The sequence below is a fragment of the Trichomycterus rosablanca genome, unplaced genomic scaffold, assembly GCF_030014385.1.
Source record: "Trichomycterus rosablanca isolate fTriRos1 unplaced genomic scaffold, fTriRos1.hap1 scaffold_215, whole genome shotgun sequence".
NCBI lineage: Eukaryota > Metazoa > Chordata > Actinopteri > Siluriformes > Trichomycteridae > Trichomycterus > Trichomycterus rosablanca.
In genome coordinates, this window is record NW_026947043.1 from 5,040 (window position 1) to 31,381 (window position 26,342).

Genomic DNA, 26,342 nt, shown 5'->3' on the forward strand with positions numbered 1-26,342 from the left:
GAAAAGCAGGCCCAAACCATGATGCTGCCACCACCATGTTTGACAGTGGGGATGGTGTGTTCAGGGTGATGAGCTGTGTTGCTTTTATGCCAAACATAACGTTTTGCGTTGTGGCCAAAAAGTTCGATTTTGGTTTCATCTGACCAGAGCACCTTCTTCCACATGTTTGGTGTGTCTCCCAGGTGACTTTTTATAGATATCTTTGAGAAATGGCTTTCTTCTTGCCACTCTTCCATAAAGGCCAGATTTGTGCAGTGTACGACTGATTGTTGTCCTATGGACAGATTCTCCCACCTCAGCTGTAGATCTCTGCAGTTCATTCAGAGTGATCATGGGCCTCTTGGCTGCATCTCTGATCGGTCTTCTCCTTGTTCGAGCTGAAAGTTTAGAGGGACGGCCGGGTCTTGGTAGATTTGCAGTGGTCTGATACTCCCTTCATTTCAATATGATCGCTTGCACAGTGCTCCTTGAGATGTTTAAAGCTTGGGAAATCTTTTTGTATCCAAATTCGGCTTTAAACTTCTCCACAACGGTATCTCGGACCTGCCTGGTGTGTTCCTTGGTCTTCATGATGCTCTCTGCGCTTTAAACAGAACTCTGAGACTATCACAGAGCAGGTGCATTTATACGGAGACTTGATTACACACAGGTGGATTCTATTTATCACCATCAGTCATTTGGGTCAACATTGGATCATTCAGAGATCCTCACTGAACTTCTGGAGTGAGTTTGCTGCACTGAAAGTAAAGGGGCTGAATAATATTGCACGCCCCACTTTTCAGGTTTTTATTTCTAAAAAAAGTTTAAAATATCCAATAAATTTCTTTCCACTTCACGATTGTGTCCCACTTGTTATTGATTCTTCACAAAAAATTACAATTTCATATCTTTATGTTTAAAGCCTGAAATGTGGCAAAAGGTTGAAAAGTTCAAGGGGGCTGAATACTTTTGCAAGGCACTGTATATGTGAGATGTCCATGTCTTGGCCTCAGTAACACCCCAGTACCATAACAGACCCTGGTTTTTTAACTCTATGCTGGTAACATTCTGCAACTATGTATTTTGTGGAGGCCTGAAGAACATAAAATCCATTATTTCTGTATTATGACGGTCCGAAAGGTCGACTTGTCAACGCTAATATAGGTCTCCAGTGTGCATCTGTATAAGCTCAGCTTAGAGAAGTCACTGATCACTTTAAAAATGTAGTTGTTTGATTAGTTTCTAGTTCTGGCTTTTATTTTGCTTAATCTTATTAATGTTCAAACCAACAGGATGGGGTTAGTGGTGGTAAATTCGGTTCATTTTACCGGATCACTCAGTAATGTCCACATCCAAATATCGCTTGTCTTCCGTCCACTCATCTTCTGTAAATAAATCCCTCTCTCTTAATTCTCTTGGCACCTTACACTTCTCTTATCAGTGACAAGTGGAATCTTGATCATGTGGGACAGGGACACGGATGGGGGAGAGGGAGGTGGACTCACCTACCAATCACCTACATGGGTATATTAATGGGTCAAGGGTTCAAGGGGGATGGTGAACAACAAATTGCCATGGGAACTTGACCCAGTCAGGCAGCCACAGTGGCACCAAAACAAACAGTCGATACATTTCCATGGGGAACGGCTATGATACTCCTTAAGTGGTAACTACATGTTGTTTTGCTTACAGGAAAATATGCTGCATTACTAATCTATACTACTATTGATAATAATAATAATAATAATAATAGCATGCCGGTTCAGCCGAATTATCTGAGTCCGCGGTGTTTCCGGTGAGCCCGCCCACCCGCCTTGTGAGAGGACTCGTAGAGACCTCGGACTCGTGAGTCCTGATTCAGTACGAAGATCCGAATCGTTAACCCGGGTGATTCAGGAACCGCCCAGCTCTAGACGGGGTGGCACAACGTCGACTTTGTCAACTAACATCTCCCTTCGTGTACCGAAAACGGTTTGTTTCTCTGCACCGTCTGCCAAAAGTTGTGCCGCACTGAATGCTGGGATTGCCTTCGCCGCTAAGGCAGCATCAGATGCGCCCCTCATTCTTGAGTCAAAGTAGCGTTGAAATTTTAAGATACCTTACTAGTGAGGGTATCAAGGCATCTAGGATTTCAAACAGCCTCCTTCTCTGGAGCGCGCAGGATGACATAAATGCCGTTTATGTAGAGAGCTCACTGGGTTTTCGAACACACCCACAATCACTCAGAATTAAGGCACCTCAGTATGCAGCATTTTAAGGTATCTCAGAATTTAGACATCCTTCTTTCTGGAGCGCGTACGATGACATAAATGCCGTCTGTGCAGAGAGCTCGCTAGGTTTTCAGACAGACCCCTAATGCTTTGCTTTGCAGCGGGACAAAACAGCTGATTAAACGTTTAGAGACCTCGTGCGGATAACTTAATGATGTTCGGAATGTCAGCATTGATCACATCATTAACTTTAGCCTGGGCTGTTGTCGCAAACCGTCAGCAATTCAGTCAAACCGAGCTAGCCTTTCATCTTCCTTCGCTCATGTGAGCGTGTACCGCGTAGCACGGATGAAACCGAATTAAACACGTGATAAAGTTGTTCATTTCTGACCGCAGATCCCGACCGCTTCACTAACAGCCGACGTCTTTGGGGCAGTGTTCGTTAACACAGATCTATACCATCACTAGCTACTCTTTTTTTTTTTTGCCAAAAAGGCTTAGTTGGCTTCCGCTTTCGGCACATTAGGCACCTAATGATAGTGCATATGGAGCGAGGACTTTGTCGAGAGCCGATTCAGATTCTGCCATCATCAGATACTTGACTGTGCTGCAGATTGTTAAGCCCTCAGCAAAAGAACTCGAAAACTGGAAGCGGTGCAGTCCTGAGCGCTTGGAACCTCTTGATATTTGCTAAGCCACGTGGATTGAGGGTTCTAGAAGAGAAGAGTGTTTGTAGACCTGCGGAGTTTGCCATACGTATGATTCATACACTGATCAGCCAGAACATTAAAACCACCTCCTTGTTTCTATTCACACTGTCCATTTTATCAGCTCCACTTTACTGCCTGTAGTCCATCTGTTTCTCTACATACTGTCATGCATTATTTAGGTGGTGGATCATTCTCAGCACTGCAGTGACACTGACATGGTGGTGGTGTGTTAGTGTGTGTTGTGCTGGAGTTTTTAAATACCGTGTCCGCTCACTGTCCACTCTATTAGACGCTCCTACCTAGTCGGGCCACCTCGTAGATGTAAAGTCAGAGACGATCGCTCATCTGTCGCTGCTGTTTCCATCAGCGGTCACAGGACGCTGCCCACGGGGTGCTGTCGACTGAATATTTTTGGTTGGTGGACTATTCTCAGTCCAGCGGTGACCGTGAGGTGTTTAATAACTCCATCAGCATTCCACCACCTACACTTTGACGAGTTTCAATGCGGATCAGCACTGTGTACGGAGAGACACACCCTGACAGCACTCTTTTCCCATCTCCGTGCAGGCGCCATCAGTCAGCCAGCAGAGGTCATAATCGTCGTTCGTGCGGCCGCTCAGCCCAGCCGGCAGGCAGAGCTGAGACTCGATACGATGTATTCGAGATCCCAGTTCTGGTTCCAGCGTGTGTTTTTACCGCTGCGCCACCTGAGCGGCCATAAACGTAAAACCCCTTTTTGAAGTGGTCGGTGTTACACAGTCAGAGGGCACTTAGTGTTAACAGGCAGTTACATGAAATAAACGTAAAAACCACCACAAAGGAAGTTCTTTTATTACCTCAAGAGCATTTTACACGAAACGTAAAGGCAATAAGACAAGTCATTATGTGTACGAGATATACGAACATATTCTGTAATTCTAGCTGGACTTTGATGTCATGTAGTGATTGTGTCCCTTTTCTCAAACGATGCATTAAATAAACTAAAAGACGTTAAAAAGAGATAATGGTACACGGTAGCTCAGATTTCGAGTTTCCAAACGCATCTGTTTTACTATGGACTAATGTCCCAGCTAATCACTAATTAAATTAATTGCCGGCTATTTTATTACCGGATTTTAGTGAGTAGCTGTTGCGGCCCTGGTATTACGTCTAGACCATTAATTTGATGCGACCCAATAAAGAAATGCACCCAATAATCTTGTTTAGTGTCTTAAATACAGTATATTTAAACCCAATGGCTCTAGGACAGGCCTATAAAATCTGTATAGGAGCATAAATCGTTTTAAAAGTCGATATTTTTTAATTAGAGATTTTTATTGTTTGCTGGAGTGTTTCTGAGTTTTTTACAGATTGTGAACACATGGCCGTATATTTAAAGAGCATATTGAATGCGGTAAAATACGCTAGCACAGCAGAGCTGGGGTTTCGAATACATCTTATCGAATCTCAGCTCTGCCATCGATTGGCTGTTGTTCAGGGACGGGAAAGCCGGATATGAGGGTTCCTCATAACTTGTGCAATTATGGGAATAATGCTGATCAGGGTGTCGCTCTCCGTATACAAAGCTGATCTGCATATGAACGCGCCTCGTGCAGGTGAAAAAAGGCAGTTGGTACTGCACGCGTGTCGGAGGGGGTGTGTGTCAGTCTCGCTCTCCTCGATCAGAAGTGGGGATTAGCTTCAGTAGAGAGGAAGCGTAATGCACGCATTAAGGCAGGTGGACAGAACGTCAGTGGGATATTACATCCGGATCCATTCCTCGATCTGAGAACAGGAATGTGAGAATACAGTGGACACAGGCTTAGCCAAAGTGGAGGGTTAGAATTTGAGTAAATGCAATGCATCTATACAGTTCAAACCAGGGCGCTGCCGCTACCGCTACCGTGAGAATTACAAAGCTCTTGGTTATTATTTTAAGTAGTGTTTACTGTCAGTCTCGGTAACGCCGTGTGTGCGCAGGCACATCAGCACAACAAGCTGTTTATTAAATCGCGCATATTTTTCCGCCCTAGGTTCGAATCCGGCTTAGGGCGAAACTAGAGTAACACAAGCAGGGCCGGCGCTATGGGGGCGCTGGGGTGGGCATTACAACCCCCCCCCAATCCCCCAAATTTGCTCACTGCCCCCCCACAAGCAACGCAGTCCAGAACCGGGGCTGGTTCCGACACGTTTATATGTTGTACAGAGTGGCTCGGTGGGTAGCACTGTCGCCTCACGGCAAGAAGGTCCTGGGTTCGATCCCCAGGTGTAGCGGTTTGGGTCCTTTCTGTGCTGAGTTTGTGTGTTCTCCCCGTGTCTGCGTGGGTTGCCTCGCGCAGTACAAAGACGTGCGAGTGAGGTGAATTGGAGACAATAAACTTGTGCAAAAACAAAAGTAATCAATTATCACACGTAGTTCCACTGTTGTTTTTCCAAATTTGACATGTCGTACTATATCCTGCTGTGTGTGCGCACGTTGTTTGACTGAGCTGTGCCCTCTCCATCTGACTGCCTTTTTTCAGCATTGTGGCACACCCAAACAGTTTCCTTTGTCTTTTCGGGTGATTATTATACCGCACGTCCTGTTGTCAGCATGGAAAAACAGCATTATTTCCGAACGCTGTTGTGTTTTGTGATAATGAAGACAAATTAGCCCTTTATTTTCTCCGGAGGAAACTTTCGTAACCCCCCTCAGAGCATGGGTAATATATGTTTCAACTGGAACGAGACACTTGTCACTGTTGCCTGTAGTTTCTTCCCCATTCTGGTCGTCACCCTTTAGACGACACCCCGCCGACACGGCTGAAGTGCTTTATCAGACAATCCCTGTATTTTGATCCTTCTACGACCCACGCGATCACCTGGCCCGACAATCCACCGTAGCGCTCCGCTTCGTCGTAAGACGGTTCGAACCTCTGTGAACTCGGTGTTAATTGTGTGAGCGACATCGTATCATTAAACACGAGCGCCGCAGGTGCTAGTCTCTTAATTCGCAGGTTTTAATCACTTTTTTAGACTCTCGGAGCAAAATGTCATTTAGCGCCGAATCGCTGTCTCATCTGGAGATCGATCGTATGACATTTCGATCGGATCGTTATCGAGCCGTATCTGAACTCCTCGGCGTCCGCGTCTCTCCGCGTCTGCCGCCCCGTCTCCGCCTCGCTGCCTCCGAACGCCGTAGCGCGTCGACCCCTATTGTTAAATCTGTAATAACTCGGAGCGACTGACGGGATGAAAAAAAGACTCCCGCCTTCCCACAGCAAAGCTGCGAGCGAGCACACGGCCTCCGGAGATCAGATCGGTGCTCTCCGTTTAAAACGTGGGTGGACGTTCTTAGACTTTATTATGTTTTTTATGGTGTTTAGATCGGTGTACACCGATCAGCCATAACATTAAAACCACCTCCTTGTTTCTACACACACTGTCCATTTTATCAGCTCCACTCACTATATATGAGCACTTTGTAGTTCTACAATTACTGCCTGTAGTCCGTCTGTTTCTCTGCATGCTTTGTTAGCCCCCTTTCACGCTGTTCTTTAATGGTCAGGACCCCCACAGGACCACTACAGAGCAGGTATTATTTAGGTGGTGGATCATTCTCAGCACTGCAGTGACACTGACATGGTGGTGGTGTGTTAGTGTGTGTTGTGCTGGAGTTTTGAAATACTGTGTCCACTCACTGTCCACTCTATTAGACGCTCCTACCTAGTCGGTCCACCTTGTAGATGTAAAGTCAGAGACGATCGCTCATCTACTGCTGCTGTTTGAGTCGGTCATCTTCTAGACACAGGACGCTGCCCACGGGGCGCTGTCGGCTGGATATTTTTGATTGGTGGACTATTCTCAGTCCAGCAGTGACAGTGAGGTGTTTAAAAACTCCATCAGCATGCTGGTATACAACACACACTAACACACCACCACCATGTCAGTGTCATACTTCAGTGCTGAGAATGATCCACCACCCAGATAATACCTGCTCTACCTGTAGTGGTCCTGGGAGAGTCCTGACCATTAAATAACAGCATGAAAGGGGGGTAACAAAGCATGCAGACTACAGTCAGTAATTGTAGAACTACAAAGTGCTTCTATATGTTACGTGGATCTGAACAAATGTGCAGTTCTTTCTGCAGTATTTCATCCACCCTCCACGCCAGATTTATTGCCTCAACGTGCAGTTTAATACTCGCCAAACTAATAAACTATCGATCTTTATTCGACTTTGTCCAGTATAACGTCTTTCGTTGTAATCACTAGCGGTGAATCACGATGGGGGGAGAAAGACAGGCATCATCTTCCTTCACGATAGCGACCGGCGAGGCCAGTGTGTCCCTCCTCGTCTGTTGAATATTAACGTCGTTAATCAATTTTTTATAATGTCAGGGAGGTGCAGACCAACACAAGCTGACATTTATGCAAGAGAATGTAATACTGAAATGAAATATAAAATGCTAATCAGCCCTGGGCCAGAAGAATCTCACCACAATATGATACGGAGTAATTAAAAACGCCTGCGACCTCCTCCCGTTCCCGGGGCAGGAAGTGACCTACAGGTTGCTCCGAAAGGTTCAAGTCTTTGGCCGAAGGGCCGTATTCAGGTCTCGATTCTAAAAAGCTGAATGCACATGAGGAACAGCATCGTTGTGGTGATGACGGGCTGAATAGCTCTCAGTGATCGTGTTCCTTTTTAATATGGATGATCCAGCGACTCGGGTTCAAGAGAGTATTGAGCTTCGAACCGAGGATTACGAGAGTCGTACCGTGGCGAAGCGTACGTGGATTCGAACATACAGCGTACAGCGCATCTGCAGTGTGGTCCTGCCGTACGTCGAGTACGGAGCTGGTCCCACGTGCACGGCCGTAGAGCTGCACCATCGGTGTCTCTAAGGTCTTCCCTCAGGACCCCGATCGCTTGTCACGTGTCAGAGTGACGTCCACATCGATTGGCAGGACTCGAGGTTTCCCAGCAGGACGTCACACTGCCTCCGCCGGCTTCATCAGACCAGGCCACCTTCTTCCAGTGCTCCGTGGTCCAGTTCTGATGCGCACGTGCCCATTGTTGGCGCAGTCGGCGGTGGACAGGGGTCAGCACGGGCACCCTGACTGGTCTGCGGCTATGCGGCCCCCACTTTTCTGTCAGAACCAGCGTTAACTTCTTCAGCAGTTTGAGCTACAGGAGCTCGTCTGTTGGATCGGACCACACGGGCCAGCCTTCGCCCCCCCACGTGCATCGATGAGCCTTGGCCGCCCATGACCCTGTCGCCGGTTTACCGCTGTTCCTTCCTTGGACCACTTTTCTTTTTTTTATTATTATTATTTATATTTTTTTGTCCCCCAATTTTTATCCCCCAGTCTAGTCGTGTCCAATCACCCTGATTGCGTCCTCTGTACTGATTCGACCCTTCACCGCTGACTGAGGACGCCTCTCAACTGACACGCGCCCCCTCCGGTACGCACAGTCAGCACAGACTGCATTTTTCACCCGCACGAGTCGAGTTCATACACCGACGGGCACTGTGCACGGAGGGCCACACCCCCATCAGCATTATTCCTCAGCCCTGTGCGGGCGCCATCAGTCAGCCGGCGGGGGCCGCAGTCGCACCAGTTATGAGGACCTATGATCCGACTTTTTACCCCCTAACCCTGAACGACAGCCAGTCGTTGTTTATACTGCCGCCCGGGCCAGTCGGAGAGGCAGAGCTGAGGTTCGATACGATGTATTCGAGACCCCAATTCTGGTGAGCTAGCGTACCTTACCGCTGCGCCACCTGAGCGGCTCCTTCTGATAGATACTGACCAGCGTAATTGTAGCCATTTTTCACCTCGTCCTACTTTGCCTCCGTCCCGGATATTCCTTAACGGGAAGCGTGCGTCACTGCCGCGTGGGTGGTCGTGTCAGGAAAGGAGAACAAGGAGGAATTGAGGTGCATCGAGTTGTTTCGTTTGCTCTTTCGATTCTCGGTCATCGAACCGTCCCGTGGCCAAACGTCCTCCTACGTGTTCGAGGATGCACGACGCAGAAGGCAGAGTTTCACTTTGATAAAAGAAAAGAAATCCTTGTAATGACACACACGTCCCCGCCAGCTAAACACAGAAACTACATCTTTTTTTCTACCCTGCAGTTTGACAGTGACATAACAATCCTAGCGACCGTTAGTTCTGAGTATCGTGTCTTAGTTTTAACACGGTTAAAGGTTAAGTGAATTAAATAAAAAACAGCTTTTCATGTTCGGACGGGCTGCTTCGCCTTACTGCCCTTCAAAGAGTGACGGTTGACCTTTTCAGTCCTTCTCCCCTCATCGATCTTGCTGGACCTGAGCACGGTTTGATTAAGCAGATAACGATATCCTCCTTAAGTTCTGTCACTGGTACTCGTCAGTACCACCCACAGGACCACCACAGAGTAGGTATTATTTAGGTGGTGGATGATCTCAGCACTGCAGTGACACTGACATGGTGGTGGTGTGTTAGTGTGTGTTGTGCTGGTATGAGTGGATTAAATACCGTGTCCACTCACTGTCCTCTCTATTAGACACTCCTACCTAGTTGGTCCAGCTTGTAGATCCACACACCCCTACTTCTGTACAGGTGCCCTGGGAAACCAGGTTCCCTTACACAGCATTGATAACCCCACCCCACTCCTTATTAGTCCGGTCTTTTCCCACCCAGCAGACTAGAGGCCAATTTTTTTTGTGCTACAGGCACTTCAGTCAGTCGTGCCTGCTAGGGGGCGCCCAGCCAACCGGTAGCAGAGCTGAGATTTGAATCAGGCGCCACACAAATAGACTTTGTGCAAAAATCTTTTCACCTTCTCTTGTAGTTCCCACTACAAGGTACCAGACTAGTAACCAGAAGGTTGCTGGTTCAAGCCCCACCACTACCAGGTTGCTGTTGTTGGGCCCTTGAGCAAGGCCCTTAACCCTCAATTGCTCAGACTGTATAGTCCCACTGTATTGTAAGTCGCTTTGAATAAAGGTGTCTGCTAAAATGCCAAAAATGTAAACGTAAACTACATGGCTAAAAGTACCATGCGCTGGTTTAACATCTGTCTTTCAGTGCCAAGAGCGTTGATGTGGCGAGCCCCGCTCCCCTTCCGAGCCGATCGTGTTCAGATCCGTGCCCGTACGGTCAAACGAGTGCTGACGTCGGATGAACCGGCCTGGCTCGCCCGGCTACCCCGAGTCGTAGGATCAGATCGAGATCAGGGGTCTGGAGGTCCTCCACACCCACCCAGCTCGTCACACAATGTGTACCTCGCTTTGTGAACGTGGGCACGGTCATGTCGGACCAGAAACCAGGCTTGAAGTCGTTCACTTTATCCTGATCGGGGTCGCTGTGGGTACGGATTATTGGGTGAATCACCCTGGGCAGGTCACCACACACTCACACTTGGGGCAATTTGTATTGCATGTGTTTGGACTTGTGGGAGGAAAACGGAACCCCCGGAGGAGGCAAATACCACATGTCCTATCCGGATCCTGACCAGCACAAGCATTGTTCCGGTGCCTAATGCATAGATATTTGTGAAACATGGACTGTTGTGATGAAATGTTGGGTCTGTAACAAAAAAGCATTTTCATTTAGGAAAGCTTAGTTGCATTGTTAAAATGTGTGTGTGTGTGTGTGTGTGTGTGTGTGTGTGTGTGTTATTATTATCAAATGCAGTTAAAAGTGTGTTTTAAAGATGCCCAAAGGACCAGCTATAGTGTAACAGTTCGCCCCTGACAAATAGCGCTCGCCGTAACGATGCCACGGCCCTCTTCGGCAGCGAAACGAGCCCTTCCCACAGGCCTAGAGTCTGAATTCCTATCGGAGCGTTTTGCACGACAAATGGAAGCGTACGCCCGAGTGCGCGCCCCCCTGCCGTGCCAGTTAGCATCCTTCCTCCTGTTCAAAACTAAATGTCAGCAGCCGAGTACAGCTTCCTCTGCTTTTTTAACACGCGCGCGCACACATACACACACACACACACGCTATTAAATGTTAATGAAACATGAAAAATAAGCCGGATGCTTCGTTCTTTATGCAGCTCCGACACCCCCAGGCGTGCAGTGTTCGCGGGCAGCATGCAGCTGCTGGCGGGGATAAAGCTGTGCACGGGCAGAGCGCTCACCAATCACCCGCACTACGAGGACCGGGCACTGCGCGAGAGGACCAGGCAGGTAAGGGAGCTCTGTTAGCTACCACGGCTGCTTATACGCGACCGAACGAGGCTCACCTTAAACAGTCCATACTGTGAACTAAAAGGAAATGCTCAATAAGTAATAGTCTACATATTTTAGTCTACAGTATCCAGATACTGTAAAGCACACGAAAGCACATCCCTAAGGTCCACAAAAGTGCTAGACATGCACATATTACATGCGCATAAACAGTGAAATGAACAATGTAAGAAGGTCCTGGGTTCGATCCCCAGGCGGGGCGGTCCGGGTCCTTTCTGTGCGGAGTTTGCATGTTCGGGTTTCCTCCCACAGTCCAAAAACATGCAGTCAGGTTACTTGGAGACACTGAATCGCCCTCTAGGTGAATGGGTGTGTGTACGTGTGTCTGCCCCGTGATGGACTGGCGCCCCGTCCAGGGTTTTACCGTGTGTCTTGCGCCCGTTGAAAATCTGGGATAGGCTCCAGCACCGCCCCACGATGCTTGATTGGATAAGTCGTTGAGACAGTGAGCGAGTGAAATCCAGGGTGATCGTATATAGTGGGGGACTCGGAGTCTGAAGCACTGCTGGTGCATAAAACACAGAGAAAAAGGCGAGAACCAAGCGAGCCTCCTGTCAAAATGAAGCCTATCACTCACGTAAACAGAGAGACGTGCGCCGGCTAGCGGACAGTCACTGAAACTGCTGGTCTCGGTACGCTTCTCGCCGGACCGGACGTCCGGTTCTCCAGACTTCGTCTGTTTAATCCGAGATCCGGCGCCGCGAGCCGTATCGTTCCCACTGTAATGTAAGGCCTGTATCAAAAAGGACACACGCCCGTTGGCCTGTTGTTCGTATGGGGGGGGGGGGGGTATTAAAAGCCGGATAGGGTCTACTCGTAACTGTCGCGACTACGAGCTCTGCTGGCTGGTTGATGGCGCCTGCACGGAGACGGGAAAAGTGCGCGCTGATCGGGGTGTGTCTCTCCGTACACAGTGCTGAGTGTAGGTGACAGAATGCCGACGGCTGCTGCCCACGTGTCGGAGGGGACGTTAGGGGTTAGCATCGTCCTCCTCGATAAGAGCGGGGTGGAGAGGAAGCGTGACGTAATCGGGCAATTGGACGCGCCAAAAAGGGAGAAGAAGGGAGAAAATGCTTAAATAAAATATATTAAAAAAGGACACGTGCCGAATCGACCCTGAAAACATAGCGCCTGCCCCGTAAAAGTTCTCGTCCACCCGATGCGATATCTCCTGGCCTCCCCCCCCCCCCCCCCAGTAACTAACGACGTTAATCCGCGTAGCGCGGTCGTGACTCTGTTCCGGTCTCTCTCCTCCTCCTCCGCAGGTGTACCAGATTTACGCTCGGCAGTCCGCCCAGGAGGTGCACAGGCTGTTGCGCTCCGTAGGAGCCGACTACGTGGCGTTAGAGGACAGCATCTGTCACGAGCGTCGCCACAGCCGCGGCTGCAGACTCAGGGACCTGCTCGACCTGGCCAACGGACACGTAAGTCGCGCACCTCACCGTCGCCCTGTAGAAGCAGACTCTAGCACTCTTCCCGCGTCGTAGCTATGTTTCATCTATTCTACTCGTAATCTTATTTGGAATCGAAAAACAAGCATTGTTAGAGCACAGCGGGTTCCCTGGGTTATTATTAGCTTTCAGCGGATGGTGTTTTTTCTTGTGATTCACACTTTCATGCTCCAGTATCTATCTCTCATCACAAATAGCTTTTTTTTTTTTAATACTAAGCGCAGTTTTAGTGTAATTAAAAAGCTGTTACTTTAGACGTCGTTAGGTTTTACCGTCGAGTCAGAGCTCTGTACAGAGTGAAACTGTAAATAGATATAAACACGTTTATGCGTGTAAGGGCCGTGGCTACGGCGGAGACTGACTGGGTGCTTGTTCTATTGCGGTGATTGACCCCACGAACACACGTCTGTCCATCACAGACTTTTAAAATTCTACTAGTTCAGTTGAATTTAGACAGACCAATACTACATTACAGCCACAGAACCAGGGGCGGCCCAGGTGGCAGAGCCTGCAGCAGACGCGTCTCTGCTAGGGCGGGACGACCGGACCATGCGGGGTGGGTTCTTCAAGCGCCGTGTAAGGACCCTGATCGGCAGATAGAGAGGCGCCTGTGCAGAACGCATGGGTGAAAAAGGGTTCCGCTAAGGGCTGTGAGCAGGCGGAGGAGGCGTGAGCAGTAATACACCCACCTCGATGGCAATCAAACTGAGGACAAACTATATATATGTACAAAATTGTGTACATTATTACCACCAGCCAATCAGCATGTATCTAATATAATGAGCTTTATTTGTCACGTATACATATACGCATGTACAGCTTAAATATATTTCTTTGTAAACATACTTCCAGGTTTAGAGGCTCAACCGTTTGACTACTATAGACCACAACTGATTAAAACATTGCAGTCAGTAATAAACTAAATAACGGATTCGGACATTCCTCAGATGCGCCGACTCACAACGCCGTACCGCTCGGTGTCCTTCCGATGCACCTCGGTCATAGTCTCGTTAAGCTACCACGAACATAAACATATCACTACATTATCACTAGTTTTGTTTAGCCGCTCAGGAGTCTCAGCTCTGCCGTCCGGCCACACGAGCGACGATCGGCCCGCCGTTCACTTAGGGCTGGGTTAAGCCGGACAGGGACTCTCTCCCTCCGCCGGCCGATCGATGGCGCCTGCACAGAGACAAGGAAAGAGTGCTGTCAGGGTGCGTCTCTCCGTACACAGAGCTGATGTGCGGTCGAGCTCGTCCGGCGTCGGTGACGAGATGCGTACGGCTGTCGCCCATGTGTCGGAGGGGGCGTGGGTTAGCTTCGTCCTCCTCGATCGGAGCCGGGCCGGCATCAGCGGAGAGGAAGTGTGACGCGATCGCTTAGTATTAATACTACCGTTCATGTCACTGTACGTCAGCCGATCATACAGAACCGTATATAAGGACGTGAGGTTCCGATCGACTTCCAGACTAGTCTACGTGCCTGTCTGTGACTCACCGGCCGAGAACCGCCGCTTCATTGTATCTAACGAGCCGACGAAGCCGAGCGGTGCTAACCACGGGGCGCGGGAGCCAAAGTCAGGCTCGGATCTGGACCGGCGGATCATTATCTCGCCGGCTCGTCGGGAGACCCCGAACACACGAAGGGTCACAAATGTTACAAATGTGGCCGAAGCCAGGCGTCTCACCTCGTAACGAACCGCCTACCCCTCGTTCGATGTGGATCTCTCCAGGCTGTGTTCTCGTCCGGCATCTCTTTTCCCCTACGATCGAGCTCGTGGGGTTCATAGATCTCCGGCGAGGTGTCATTTGTATGATATCTATATTCATGCACGTATTTAAATCGGTGTGAAACGTTGAAGAGATGTTTTGTATCGTAGAAATCGACTTCAGGCAGCCTGTAATTATAAATTATAAATGATAAAAAATTTGATATTTTGATCGAATACTGTTTTCTTACAGAACAGCATGAGACAGCATAGGTAGGAAGAGAAATGAGAAAACGTCCTTCCAGATTTCAGGAGAATGAATATTTTGTACGCCCGCGTTCTGAATGCGAGCTGCTATACTTGCAGCTTCATCCCCTGAATAAAAGCCGATAATTTAATAGTCTCTTGGGGGGGGGGAGTAGAGCCGGCTCGTACCCGGGTTGCATAAAAGCAAGAAAGGCATTTCTCATGTCGATCAAAACTGCCATTCAAATCGTCGCTCTTTCTTCCGTCCAAATATACGTTTATATAAATGTATTGCATCATAGATATACACCGATCAGGCATAACATTATGATCATCTTCCTAATATTGTGTCGCCCCCCCCCCCCCCCCCCCCCCATTTGCTGCCAAAACAGCCCTGACCCGTCAAGGCATGGACTTCACTAGACCCCATAAGGTGCGCCGTAGTGTCCGTCACCAAGACGTCGGCGGCAGATCCTGTAGATGTAACACCTCTAAGTCGTGATGTGGGGCCTCCGTGGATCGGACTTGTTCGTCCAGAACGTCCCGCAGACGTACCGGGAACGCCCCACCAGAGCTGCGGTTTTGGAGACGCTCCGATCTGACCGGGCGTCTACCCATATTGATTTGGCCCTGGTCAGATGTGCTCAAATCCTCACGCTTGATCATTTTTTTCCTGCTTCTTACATCAGCTTTGAGGATAAAATGTTCACTCGCTGCCTAATATATCCCACCTACTGACAGATGGCGTGATGATGATCACTTTACCTGTCCGTGGTCATAATGTTATGCCTGTATATATATACAACTACACTACGATCAAAAGCAGGTCCTCAGGAAGGATTCAGCAGTGCGGCGCCTTAAATCGCGTCCGACCGCGTGGACAAACGAACTCGACGGTCGACATAGCTCGACGGTCAGGGTTCGGACGCCAACTGTAGACCACCGAGAGACATCTGTACGCACGAGTCGTCTACCGAACACGTCTGTTATCGTGAAGCTCTGTGGCTCGACCTTATAGATGAGTCAAACTAGCCCTGTTTACATGAGCACAAATGAGTCGTCAGTAATATAATTAGCTTTCTGTATAAGTATGTCGCAAAGAAACGAGCGAGGCCCAAACCGGCCGCGACGCGAACTTTTCTCTCCGCGGTCAGTAAACGATGCGTCTCTCTTCAGGTCATGGACGGGCCCGGGGAGAACGAGCCGGATCTGACGCCGTCCCCTCACCCTCGCTTCTGCCAGGCGGTGAAGAGCGGCGAAGCTCCGTACTCCGGCCTCTTCACCCGCGTCTTTCGCAACAAGACCTTCGACGTGTACAAGCTGAATAAAGCCAAGAAGAAGAAGAACGGCGGGACGGACGGAGGTGCGTAGACGGCGGCCCGGGAGGACGGCGAGTCGGCGGAGGCGGTGGGACCGCGTCGCGCGCGTCTCGCGACGGAGAGGCGACCGCCCCGACCCGGACGGGCGGACGGCGGGCCGACGGGGCGGCGGACGAGACCCCCGTCGAACCGCGCCACGCGAAGCGGCGAGAGGTCACGTTTGAAGGAGCGCGCGAAGAGTGTTTTTTCATCCTTTCGGTTTGTTTTTCGGTGTCGTTTGTTCTCTCTCTTGTACGTCGGTCGTTTACGTGCGTTAAGTTCGGTGTGTTAATAAAGTGTCTCCTGTAACACTCTGTTCGTTTGTGAGTTTCCCCTCGTTCACATCCAGGTGTCGAAAGCGTGTAGAGGTACGGAAAGAAGAAGGTATCGAGTCGGGTTCGACTCGCTCACCCGCCGTGTTGACCGCTCGTCCGATTAGGGTCGCGGGAGGAGGGGGGGGGGTGTTAGCTGGAGCCTATCCCAGCTTTTCAACGGGCAAGACGCACACACACACACGCCACCATCACACACGTCACAATTCAGTGTCTTTTTTTTTTCTTCGTCGGATCGACAGGTAACGTCAGACGTTTCACGTGACACGTCTGGATCGTGAAGCCGTGATCACGCCGAATAAAAACGAAGAGTAAAATTCTGACTGACGGTGTGTAAAATTTGAAGTATAATTATCATTTTGAGTTCCCGTTCAGAAGTCAGCCAACAGTAGCGACCTGGCAGCGGTGGGGCTTGAACCAGTGACCTTCTGATCACTAGTCCAGTTCCTTAACCACTAGGCTATGGCTATGGAAGTAAAAGTTCTAAAGTAAAAGCATCAGGTACAGCAGTGTCGTTGGGATCTGTAATATCGTTTACCCTGACCGGCGTCTTCATGAGGAACATATGCTCTGTCATGACTGGCAGTGTGGCCCAGGGTCTGTGTGGCCTATTTTGATTATCTTATGAGGGGAGTCTGTGCGTCCCAAGGTCTGTGTGGCCTACGTTTATCATTATTTACCGAGAGTCTGTGCGGCTCTGGGTCTGTGCGGCCCTCATTTATCGATATGTACCGAGAGCGTGTGTGGCTCTGGGTCTGTGTGGCCCTCATTTAACTATATTTTCTTGTAGTAGAGCCGTACCCCCTCTCGCCGACCCCCAAAACTGAAACGCTCGCGTCCACCGCGCCGGTTTTCGTACGCACTCGGGCTCGTACGGCCGCTCGGTGATACCCGGGTCGACGCCTTCACCTCCACAACAGAAAATCGGCCTCCAGACTGACGTTCGGCCGCGCGGCCCCGTCCTCCGACGCGCCCCGTGCTCGTTTGAGCCCCTCTCAGCGGGGCAGGGGGGAGTTCGGTAACACATCCCGTGTGTCAGCCATCCGGGTCGCAGCGTGTGCCCGTCACACCGACAAGAGGACGAGTGCAGGGGATTTTACAGTGTTTTAGGACACTATCCACACTGTAAACACTATCCAACATGAAGACTGCAGACGAGACGCGGTACAGACAGAGATCACGGTGCCTCTGATGAATGCGTTTGATATTCAGTGCTGTTAAACTACACAAACCCTCTAATTTAGTTCCGGTGTGTATAATAAACGTAATTATACTTATAATAAACTTAATTATACTTATAATAAACGTAATTATACTTATAATAAACTTAATTATACTTAAAATAAACTTAATTATACTTATAATAAACTTCTTTCAGACCAGAAATTCCCCTAGTTCAGGTCATGTGTTCTTCACTGAGACAGCTAAGTCACTAAGTTCTATCAAGAATAGTCATTAATAATGTGATTAATCACCCCGATCATGCTACCTTATTATAGTTATTATTATTAGTATTAGTAGTAGTAGTATTGCCATTATTATGACATTAGTGTTTGTGCTATTATTATTATTATTATTATTATTATTATTATTATTATATACAGACAGATTTGTTTGTAATTGTTTTTCACCCCTCTAAGAACTGTGAAATGATCAAATTAGAAATAAGCAAAATACTTAAAAGCGTTATGTCGTTGCTAATAAATGATAATAAATAATAATAATAAAAAATAATAGTAAATAAATAATAATAAATAGTAATAAAGAATAATAATAAATAAATAATAATAAATAATAATAAATAGCAATAAAGAATAATAAAAAATAATAATAAATAAATAATAATAAATAATAATAAAAAATAATAAGTAATAATAAATATGGGAGAGGGAGCGAGAGTTGAGAATAGGGACCCAGGGCCGTAGGGAGCGAGTGTTGAGGGTAGGGACCCAGGGCCGTAGGGAGCGAGAGTTGAGAATAGGGACCCAGGGCTGTAGGGAGCGAGTGTTGAGGGTAGGGACCCAGGGCCGTAGGGAGCGAGAGTTGAGGGTAGGGACCCGGGGCTGTAGGGAGCGAGTGTTGAGGGTAGGGACCCAGGGCCGTAGGGAGCGAGAGTTGAGGGTAGGGACCCAGGGCTGTAGGGAGCGAGAGTTGAGAATAGAGACCCAGGGCCGTAGGGAGCGAGAGTTGAGGGTAGGGACCCAGGGCTGTAGGGAGCGAGAGTTGAGAATAGAGACCCAGGGCCGTAGGGAGCGAGAGTTGAGGGTAGGGACCCAGGGCTGTAGGGAGCGAGAGTTGAGAATAGAGACCCAGGGCTGTAGGGAGCGAGAGTTGAGAATAGGGACCCGGGGCCGTAGGGAGCGAGAGTTGAGGGTAGGGACCCAGGGCTGTAGGGAGCGAGAGTTGAGAATAGGGACCCGGGGCCGTAGGGAGCGAGTGTTGAGGGTAGGGACCCGGGGCCGTAGGGAGCGAGAGTTGAGGGTAGGGACCCAGTGCTGTAGGGAGCGAGAGTTGAGGGTAGGGACCCAGTGCTGTAGGGAGCGAGAGTTGAGGGTAGGGACCCAGGGCTGTAGGGAGCGAGAGTTGAGAATAGGGACCCAGGGCTGTAGGGAGCGAGTGTGTACTGCGCGATTCGGAACACCACCGTGAGTGACGCCAGCAGGGAGACGCCAGCAGGGAGTCGCCGGAAGTCGCGCGTCGCCTGTAGGTGCCTGTCGGCGGTGTGTTTGGAGCGTGAGGTGCAGGAGGATGAAGCGTTGTTTTTTACCGTGTTTACCGGGTTTTAATCGGATTTTATGTGAAAACGTGAATAAGAATAAGAATAATAATAAGAATCCTGCAGCGAGACGCGCGCTGATCTGACCTCAACACGAAACCCGCAGGTAAGAACGATCCAGGATCCGAGTATGTGCAGTAACGGTGTTCCGTACAGGCGTCCATATATTAATGTCATGTTATGTAGTAAGCTCAGAACTGTCTTCATACCTCACCTTAGTTCCTCACCTTAGTTCCTCACCTTAGTTCCTCACCTTAGTTCCTCACCTTAGTTCCTCACCTTCATACCTCACCTTAGTTCCTCACCTTCATACCTCACCTTAGTTCCTCACCTTCATACCTCACCTTAGTTCCTCACCTTCATACCTCACCTTAGTTCCTCACCTTAGTTCCTCACCTTAGTTCCTCACCTTCATACCTCACCTTAGTTCCTCACCTTCATACCTCACCTTAGTTCCTCACCTTAGTTCCTCACCTTCATACCTCACCTTAGTTCCTCACCTTAGTTCCTCACCTTAGTTCCTCACCTTAGTTCCTCACCTTCATACCTCACCTTAGTTCCTCACCTTCATACCTCACCTTAGTTCCTCACCTTAGTTCCTCACCTTAGTTCCTCACCTTAGTTCCTCACCTTCATACCTCACCTTAGTTCCTCACCTTCATACCTCACCTTAGTTCCTCACCTTAGTTCCTCACCTTAGTTCCTCACCTTCATACCTCACCTTCATACCTCACCTTAGTTCCTCACCTTCATACCTCACCTTAGTTCCTCACCTTAGTTCCTCACCTTCATACCTCACCTTAGTTCCTCACCTTAGTTCCTCACCTTAGTTCCTCACCTTCATACCTCACCTTAGTTCCTCACCTTCATACCTCACCTTAGTTCCTCACCTTAGTTCCTCACCTTCATACCTCACCTTAGTTCCTCACCTTAGTTCCTCACCTTCATACCTCACCTTAGTTCCTCACCTTCATACCTCACCTTAGTTCCTCACCTTAGTTCCTCACCTTCATACCTCACCTTAGTTCCTCACCTTCATACCTCACCTTAGTTCCTCACCTTAGTTCCTCACCTTCATACCTCACCTTAGTTCCTCACCTTCATACCTCACCTTAGTTCCTCACCTTAGTTCCTCACCTTCATACCTCACCTTAGTTCCTCACCTTAGTTCCTCACCTTCATACCTCACCTTAGTTCCTCACCTTAGTTCCTCACCTTAGTTCCTCACCTTCATACCTCACCTTAGTTCCTCACCTTAGTTCCTCACCTTCATACCTCACCTTAGTTCCTCACCTTCATACCTCACCTTAGTTCCTCACCTTAGTTCCTCACCTTCATACCTCACCTTAGTTCCTCACCTTAGTTCCTCACCTTCATACCTCACCTTAGTTCCTCACCTTCATACCTCACCTTAGTTCCTCACCTTAGTTCCTCACCTTCATACCTCACCTTAGTTCCTCACCTTAGTTCCTCACCTTAGTTCCTCACCTTAGTTCCTCACCTTAGTTCCTCACCTTCATACCTCACCTTAGTTCCTCACCTTCATACCTCACCTTAGTTCCTCACCTTAGTTCCTCACCTTCATACCTCACCTTAGTTCCTCACCTTCATACCTCACCTTCATACCTCACCTTAGTTCCTCACCTTAGTTCCTCACCTTCATACCTCACCTTAGTTCCTCACCTTCATACCTCACCTTCATACCTCACCTTAGTTCCTCGCCTGCTATAGAGCTCATTTTTAGAAAGAACTCTTGTAATAAATCTGTGATGGTGTAATGTGAGTTATGATTGTAAAACTATATTTAGTTTATATACACAGGCATCGATGTTCCTCATTTATTACAAACTGTGTTTATTGTTTTATTGTTTAATTATTAGAATGAATAGTTCAAATCAATAAATGTATAATCATTTTATATGGGAAATAAATCAATACATCTATGAAAGTCTTGTATGTTTTCATTTGTTGATGTCAGACTGTGATTAATACACACACATGAATGCCTCTCGTGCAGCCCAAACCTTTTTATTTCAACGTTTTTGATATTTATTTGATTGTGACTTGTAGTTTAGATCAATAATTGATTGTTTCCAAAATAATAACATTAGTTTGATGTTAATAAATGAAATCACATGAGACTCAAATAGATGTATCTATTCGCACGATAAAAATGATAATAAAAGAAATACAACAATTATTTCCAAAAATAAGGTAGACTGTGTCTATAAATGATATCGATATACATTATACAAGATATGATCAATTTAGATCAATCACTACAGACCAATACGTGACCAATAGTAAAAAAGATAATACGTTTATTGATGTTATATATATAATATTATAGGTCAATAAATATATTTCCCAAATTACAAAAATAGTTTGATGTTAATAAATCAAATCACATGAGACTTAGAAATCGATGTATCTATTCGCACGATAAAAATTATTATAGAAGAAATACAAAAGTTATGTCCAAAAATAAGGTAGAACGTGTGTCTATAAAAAATATTGATATAAATGATACAAGATATGAACATAGATTTATTTATTTATTAGCAAAGTAAAATTATTATACAGACGTTTTCAATCAATAGATTCATTTATTTGAAGGCTAAAATAAATTGTGAAAAGAATTAAAAACTATTACATGTTCAAAAAATCAGGTCAGTAGTAAAAGAGGGGCGGTTAACGATAGTCTGACGGTAATACGTACAAGCACATTAGACTGCGATGCATTTATTCATCTCCAGTCTAAAATTATTATACGTCTATCGATGTTATTAAAATGTTTAGATCTATTTCTCTTTATGCATCTTGTCCCCTTTTTCTCCTTTTGTATCCCTTTTTTTTTTTAGGGCGTCCAATCGCACCGTCGCGTCACGTTTCCTCTCCACCGACGCCGATCCCCGCTCCGATCGAGGAGAACGAAGGTGACCCCTTCCTTTTGACTTCGACATTGTCGATATTGATTGTATTTGAATTTTAGTTTAGATCAATAATTGTTTCCAAAAGAATAAAAATAGTTTGACGTTAATAAATTAGACTTGAATAGATGTATCTATTTACACGATAAAAATGATCGCTTATAAAAGAAATACATGAATTATTTCCAAAAATAATGTAGAATGTGTGTCTATAAATTATATTTCTATACATTATACAGAATATGAAGAGATCAATCACTACAGACCAATACATGAACAATAGTAATAGGTAAAAACACATTAGACTGCGATGGATTTATTCATCTCCAGTATAAAATTATTATACGTTTATTGATTTGATACCACGGCCCCTTCCTTTTTAGTTCGACGTTTTTGATATTTATTTGATTGTGACTTGTAGTTTAGCTCAATAATGATGGTTCCAAAATAATAACATTAGTTTGATGTTAATAAATGAAATCACATGAGACATGACTAGATGATAATAAAAGAAATACAAACATTATTTCCAAAAATAAGGTAGACTGTGTCTATAAATTATATTGATATACATTATACAAGATACGATCAATTTAGATCAATCACTACAGACCAATACGTGACCAATAGTAAAAAATATAATATGTTTATTGATGTTATCTATATATATATATATACAGTTGCAATCAGAAATATTCAACCCCCTCACCTCGAAAGACGTTATAGTGATGTGGATGAAAGATAATGACAATAAATGACAAAAAAACCTCATTAAACGACAAAACATATTTATTGATGCATATTTGAGTTATTTTGACAACAGAGGTTGACTTCACTTTGGAGTTCAAATGAAAAATATCAATCTTTGAACACATGTGCATTATTATTCAACCCCCAGCTTCAGTACTTTGTGGAGCATCCTTTAGCTTTTATAACTTCTCTCAAACATTTTCGGTAAGATCTGACAAGCTTCTTACACGCTTCTTTCGATTGGAATCTTTGCCCATTCTTCACATGCATAAGCCTCTAGCTCAGTGATGTTTGATGACTCCTGTGCTGCAACTGTCTTGTCAGATTTGAATCCGGTGACTGAGAAGGCCACTTCAGGATGTTCCAGGATCTTTTTCTCAACCAAGCTTCGGTTGACTCGGAGGTGTGCTCGGGATCGGTGTCTTGCTGGAAAGTCCATCGATCACCGAGGTTTTATCCGTCAACAGAAGGCATCACGTCCCTCTTTAAAACGGCCCGGTATTTCCGGGAATCCACGATGCCGGGTACACGATCAAGATTGCCGGTCCCCGCCGCAGAAAAACAGCCCCACGTCATCGATGACCCACCTCCACGCTCGACTGTGGGGACGGTATTCTTCTGGTCATGAGCCCGGCCTTTCGCACGCCAGACGTACCCCCGGTCCGTACGTCCACACGGTTCCGGTTTGGTTTCATCGGTCCATAGAACTGTCTCCCAAAACTCTGGAGTCTCATCCAGATTCCTCCTAGCATATTCTAGTCTACTCTTGATGTTCCTTGTGGTCATGAGCGGAGTGCATCTTGGAGTCAGCGATGTTCCTCGTTTGTTCAGTGCACGTCTTATAGTTGCCACTGAAGCACTTGACCGTCATCGGGTCGTTCTGTAGGTGTCTTTCACTCACACGGGGGTTTTTCTTAGTCGTCCTGACTAAGTCGCTGAAGGCCTTTGATGAAATGTTGGGCTTTCTTCCCTGGCCAACTAGGTTTGCAGCTGTTCCATAAGTTCGAAACTTCCATACGATGCTCCCAATGGTGTGTCTTGTTGGAACGTTAAATCATCTGGACATCGTCTTCTACCCGAGGGCCTTTAGGTTCGATGGAATAATCTCCTCTCTCGGCTTTTGGGGAAGCTCCTTTGTCTTTTCCGTGATTGTAACTGAACTCGAATACCTTCATGGGTGGGGTTTATATATGCATCACAGCTAAAGCAAAGAAAGGATCATTATAGAGTTCCCAAAGGCTTAATTATGTTTCAACTCTACTGTAGGCCATAAAAAACTGTCCGAAAGCTTTGAGAACAACAATATTACATAGGGATCGAATAATGAAGACATGGCTATGTGAACAAAATATACCGTTACACACAAATACTCGCTAGCGCAGTTTCTGTGTTAAATGTATCTACCACGCAAGTCATCCAACAAGTCATCCAAAGAAGAATCTTGCTCTTTGAAAAAACTTTAATTGATAAATCCTTAAGATCTTAGGGGGGTTGAATATTTCTGATTGCAACTGTATATGCGTGCATCTTTATGAATCTGTCCCTTTTTTTAAGCGCGTCCAATCGCCCCGTCGCGTCGCGCTTCCTCTCCACCGACGCCGATCCCCGCTCCGATCGAGGAGAACGAGGCTGACCCACGGCCCCTTCCTTTTCACTCGAACGTTTTTGATATTTATTTGATTGTAAATTGTGGTTGAGGTCAAGAAATGTATTTCCAAAATCACAAAAATACTTTGATGTAAATAAATCAAATCACATGAGACTTGAATAGATGTATCTATTAGCACGAGAAAAATTATTATAGAAGAAATACAGAAATGAAGTCCAAAAATAAGGTCGAACGTGTGTCTCTAAAAAATATTGATATAAATCATACAAGATATGGACATAGATTTATTTATTTAATCATTAGCAAAGTAAAACTTATGATACAGATGTTTTCAATCAATAGATTCATTGATTGAAACGCGAAAAAAAATTGTGAAATGAATTAAAAACTATTACATGTTCCAAAAATCAGGTCGGTAGTAAAAGAGGCGCGTTAACGATGGAACGTAAAAGTGATCGGACTGTAATAAATGAAAGCAGACCGACACGTGACCGATAGTCTGACGGTAATACGTACGAGCACATCCGACTGCGATGGATTTATTCATCTGTAGTCTAAAATTATTATGCGTCTATCGCTCTCATTAAAATTATTATATATATATATATACAGTGTATCACAAAAGTGAGTACACCCCTCACATTTCTGCAGATATTTAAGTATATCTTTTCATGGGACAACACTGACAAAATGACACTTTGACACAATGAAAAGTAGTCTGTGTGCAGCTTATATAACAGTGTAAATTTATTCTTCCCTCAAAATAACTCAATATACAGCCATTAATGTTTAAACCACTGGCAACAAAAGTGAGTACACCCCTTAGTGAAAGTTCCTGAAGTGTCAATATTTTGTGTGGCCACCATTATTTCCCAGAACTGCCTTAACTCTCCTGGGCATGGAGTTTACCAGAGCTTCACAGGTTGCCACTGGAATGCTTTTCCACTCCTCCATGACGACATCACGGAGCTGGCGGATATTCGAGACTTTGCGCTCCTCCACCTTCCGCTTGAGGATGCCCCAAAGATGTTCTATTGGGTTTAGGTCTGGAGACATGCTTGGCCAGTCCATCACCTTTACCCTCAGCCTCTTCAATAAAGCAGTGGTCGTCTTAGAGGTGTGTTTGGGGTCATTATCATGCTGGAACACTGCCCTGCGACCCAGTTTCCGGAGGGAGGGGATCATGCTCTGCTTCAGTATTTCACAGTACATATTGGAGTTCATGTGTCCCTCAATGAAATGTAACTCCCCAACACCTGCTGCACTCATGCAGCCCCAGACCATGGCATTCCCACCACCATGCTTGACTGTAGGCATGACACACTTATCTTTGTACTCCTCACCTGATTGCCGCCACACATGCTTGAGACCATCTGAACCAAACAAATTAATCTTGGTCTCATCAGACCATAGGACATGGTTCCAGTAATCCATGTCCTTTGTTGACATGTCTTCAGCAAACTGTTTGCGGGCTTTCTTGTGTAGAGACTTCAGGAGAGGCTTCCTTCTGGGGTGACAGCCATGCAGACCAATTTGATGTAGTGTGCGGCGTATGGTCTGAGCACTGACAGGCTGACCCCCCACCTTTTCAATCTCTGCAGCAATGCTGACAGCACTCCTGCGCCTATCTTTCAAAGACAGCAGTTGGATGTGATGCTGAGCACGTGCACTCAGCTTCTTTGGACGACCAACGCGAGGTCTGTTCTGAGTGGACCCTGCTCTTTTAAAACGCTGGATGATCTTGGCCACTGTGCTGCAGCTCAGTTTCAGGGTGTTGGCAATCTTCTTGTAGCCTTGGCCATCATCATGTAGCACAACAATTCGTCTTTTAAGATCCTCAGAGAGTTCTTTGCCATGAGGTGCCATGTTGGAACTTTCAGTGACCAGTATGAGAGAGTGTGAGAGCTGTACTACTAAATTGAACACACCTGCTCCCTATGCACACCTGAGACCTAGTAACACTAACAAATCACATGACATTTTGGAGGGAAAATGACAGGCAGTGCTCAATTTGGACATTTAGGGGTGTAGTCTCTTAGGGGTGTACTCACTTTTGTTGCCGGTGGTTTAGACATTAATGGCTGT

General features: G+C 46.6%; 1 protein-coding gene across 1 annotated transcript; it reads left to right on the plus strand.

Moving 5' to 3' along the window:
* The first annotated feature begins 10,862 nt into the window (after nt 1–10,862).
* On the plus strand, nt 10,863–16,174 carry LOC134306724 (probable C-mannosyltransferase DPY19L3). The gene is made up of 3 exons (XM_062990382.1): nt 10,863–11,037; nt 12,363–12,521; nt 15,679–16,174. Exons 1-3 carry the CDS (start codon nt 10,885–10,887, stop codon nt 15,871–15,873), a joined length of 507 nt encoding a protein of 168 aa, XP_062846452.1. The 5' UTR covers nt 10,863–10,884; the 3' UTR covers nt 15,874–16,174.
* Nucleotides 16,175–26,342: the final 10,168 nt, after the last annotated feature.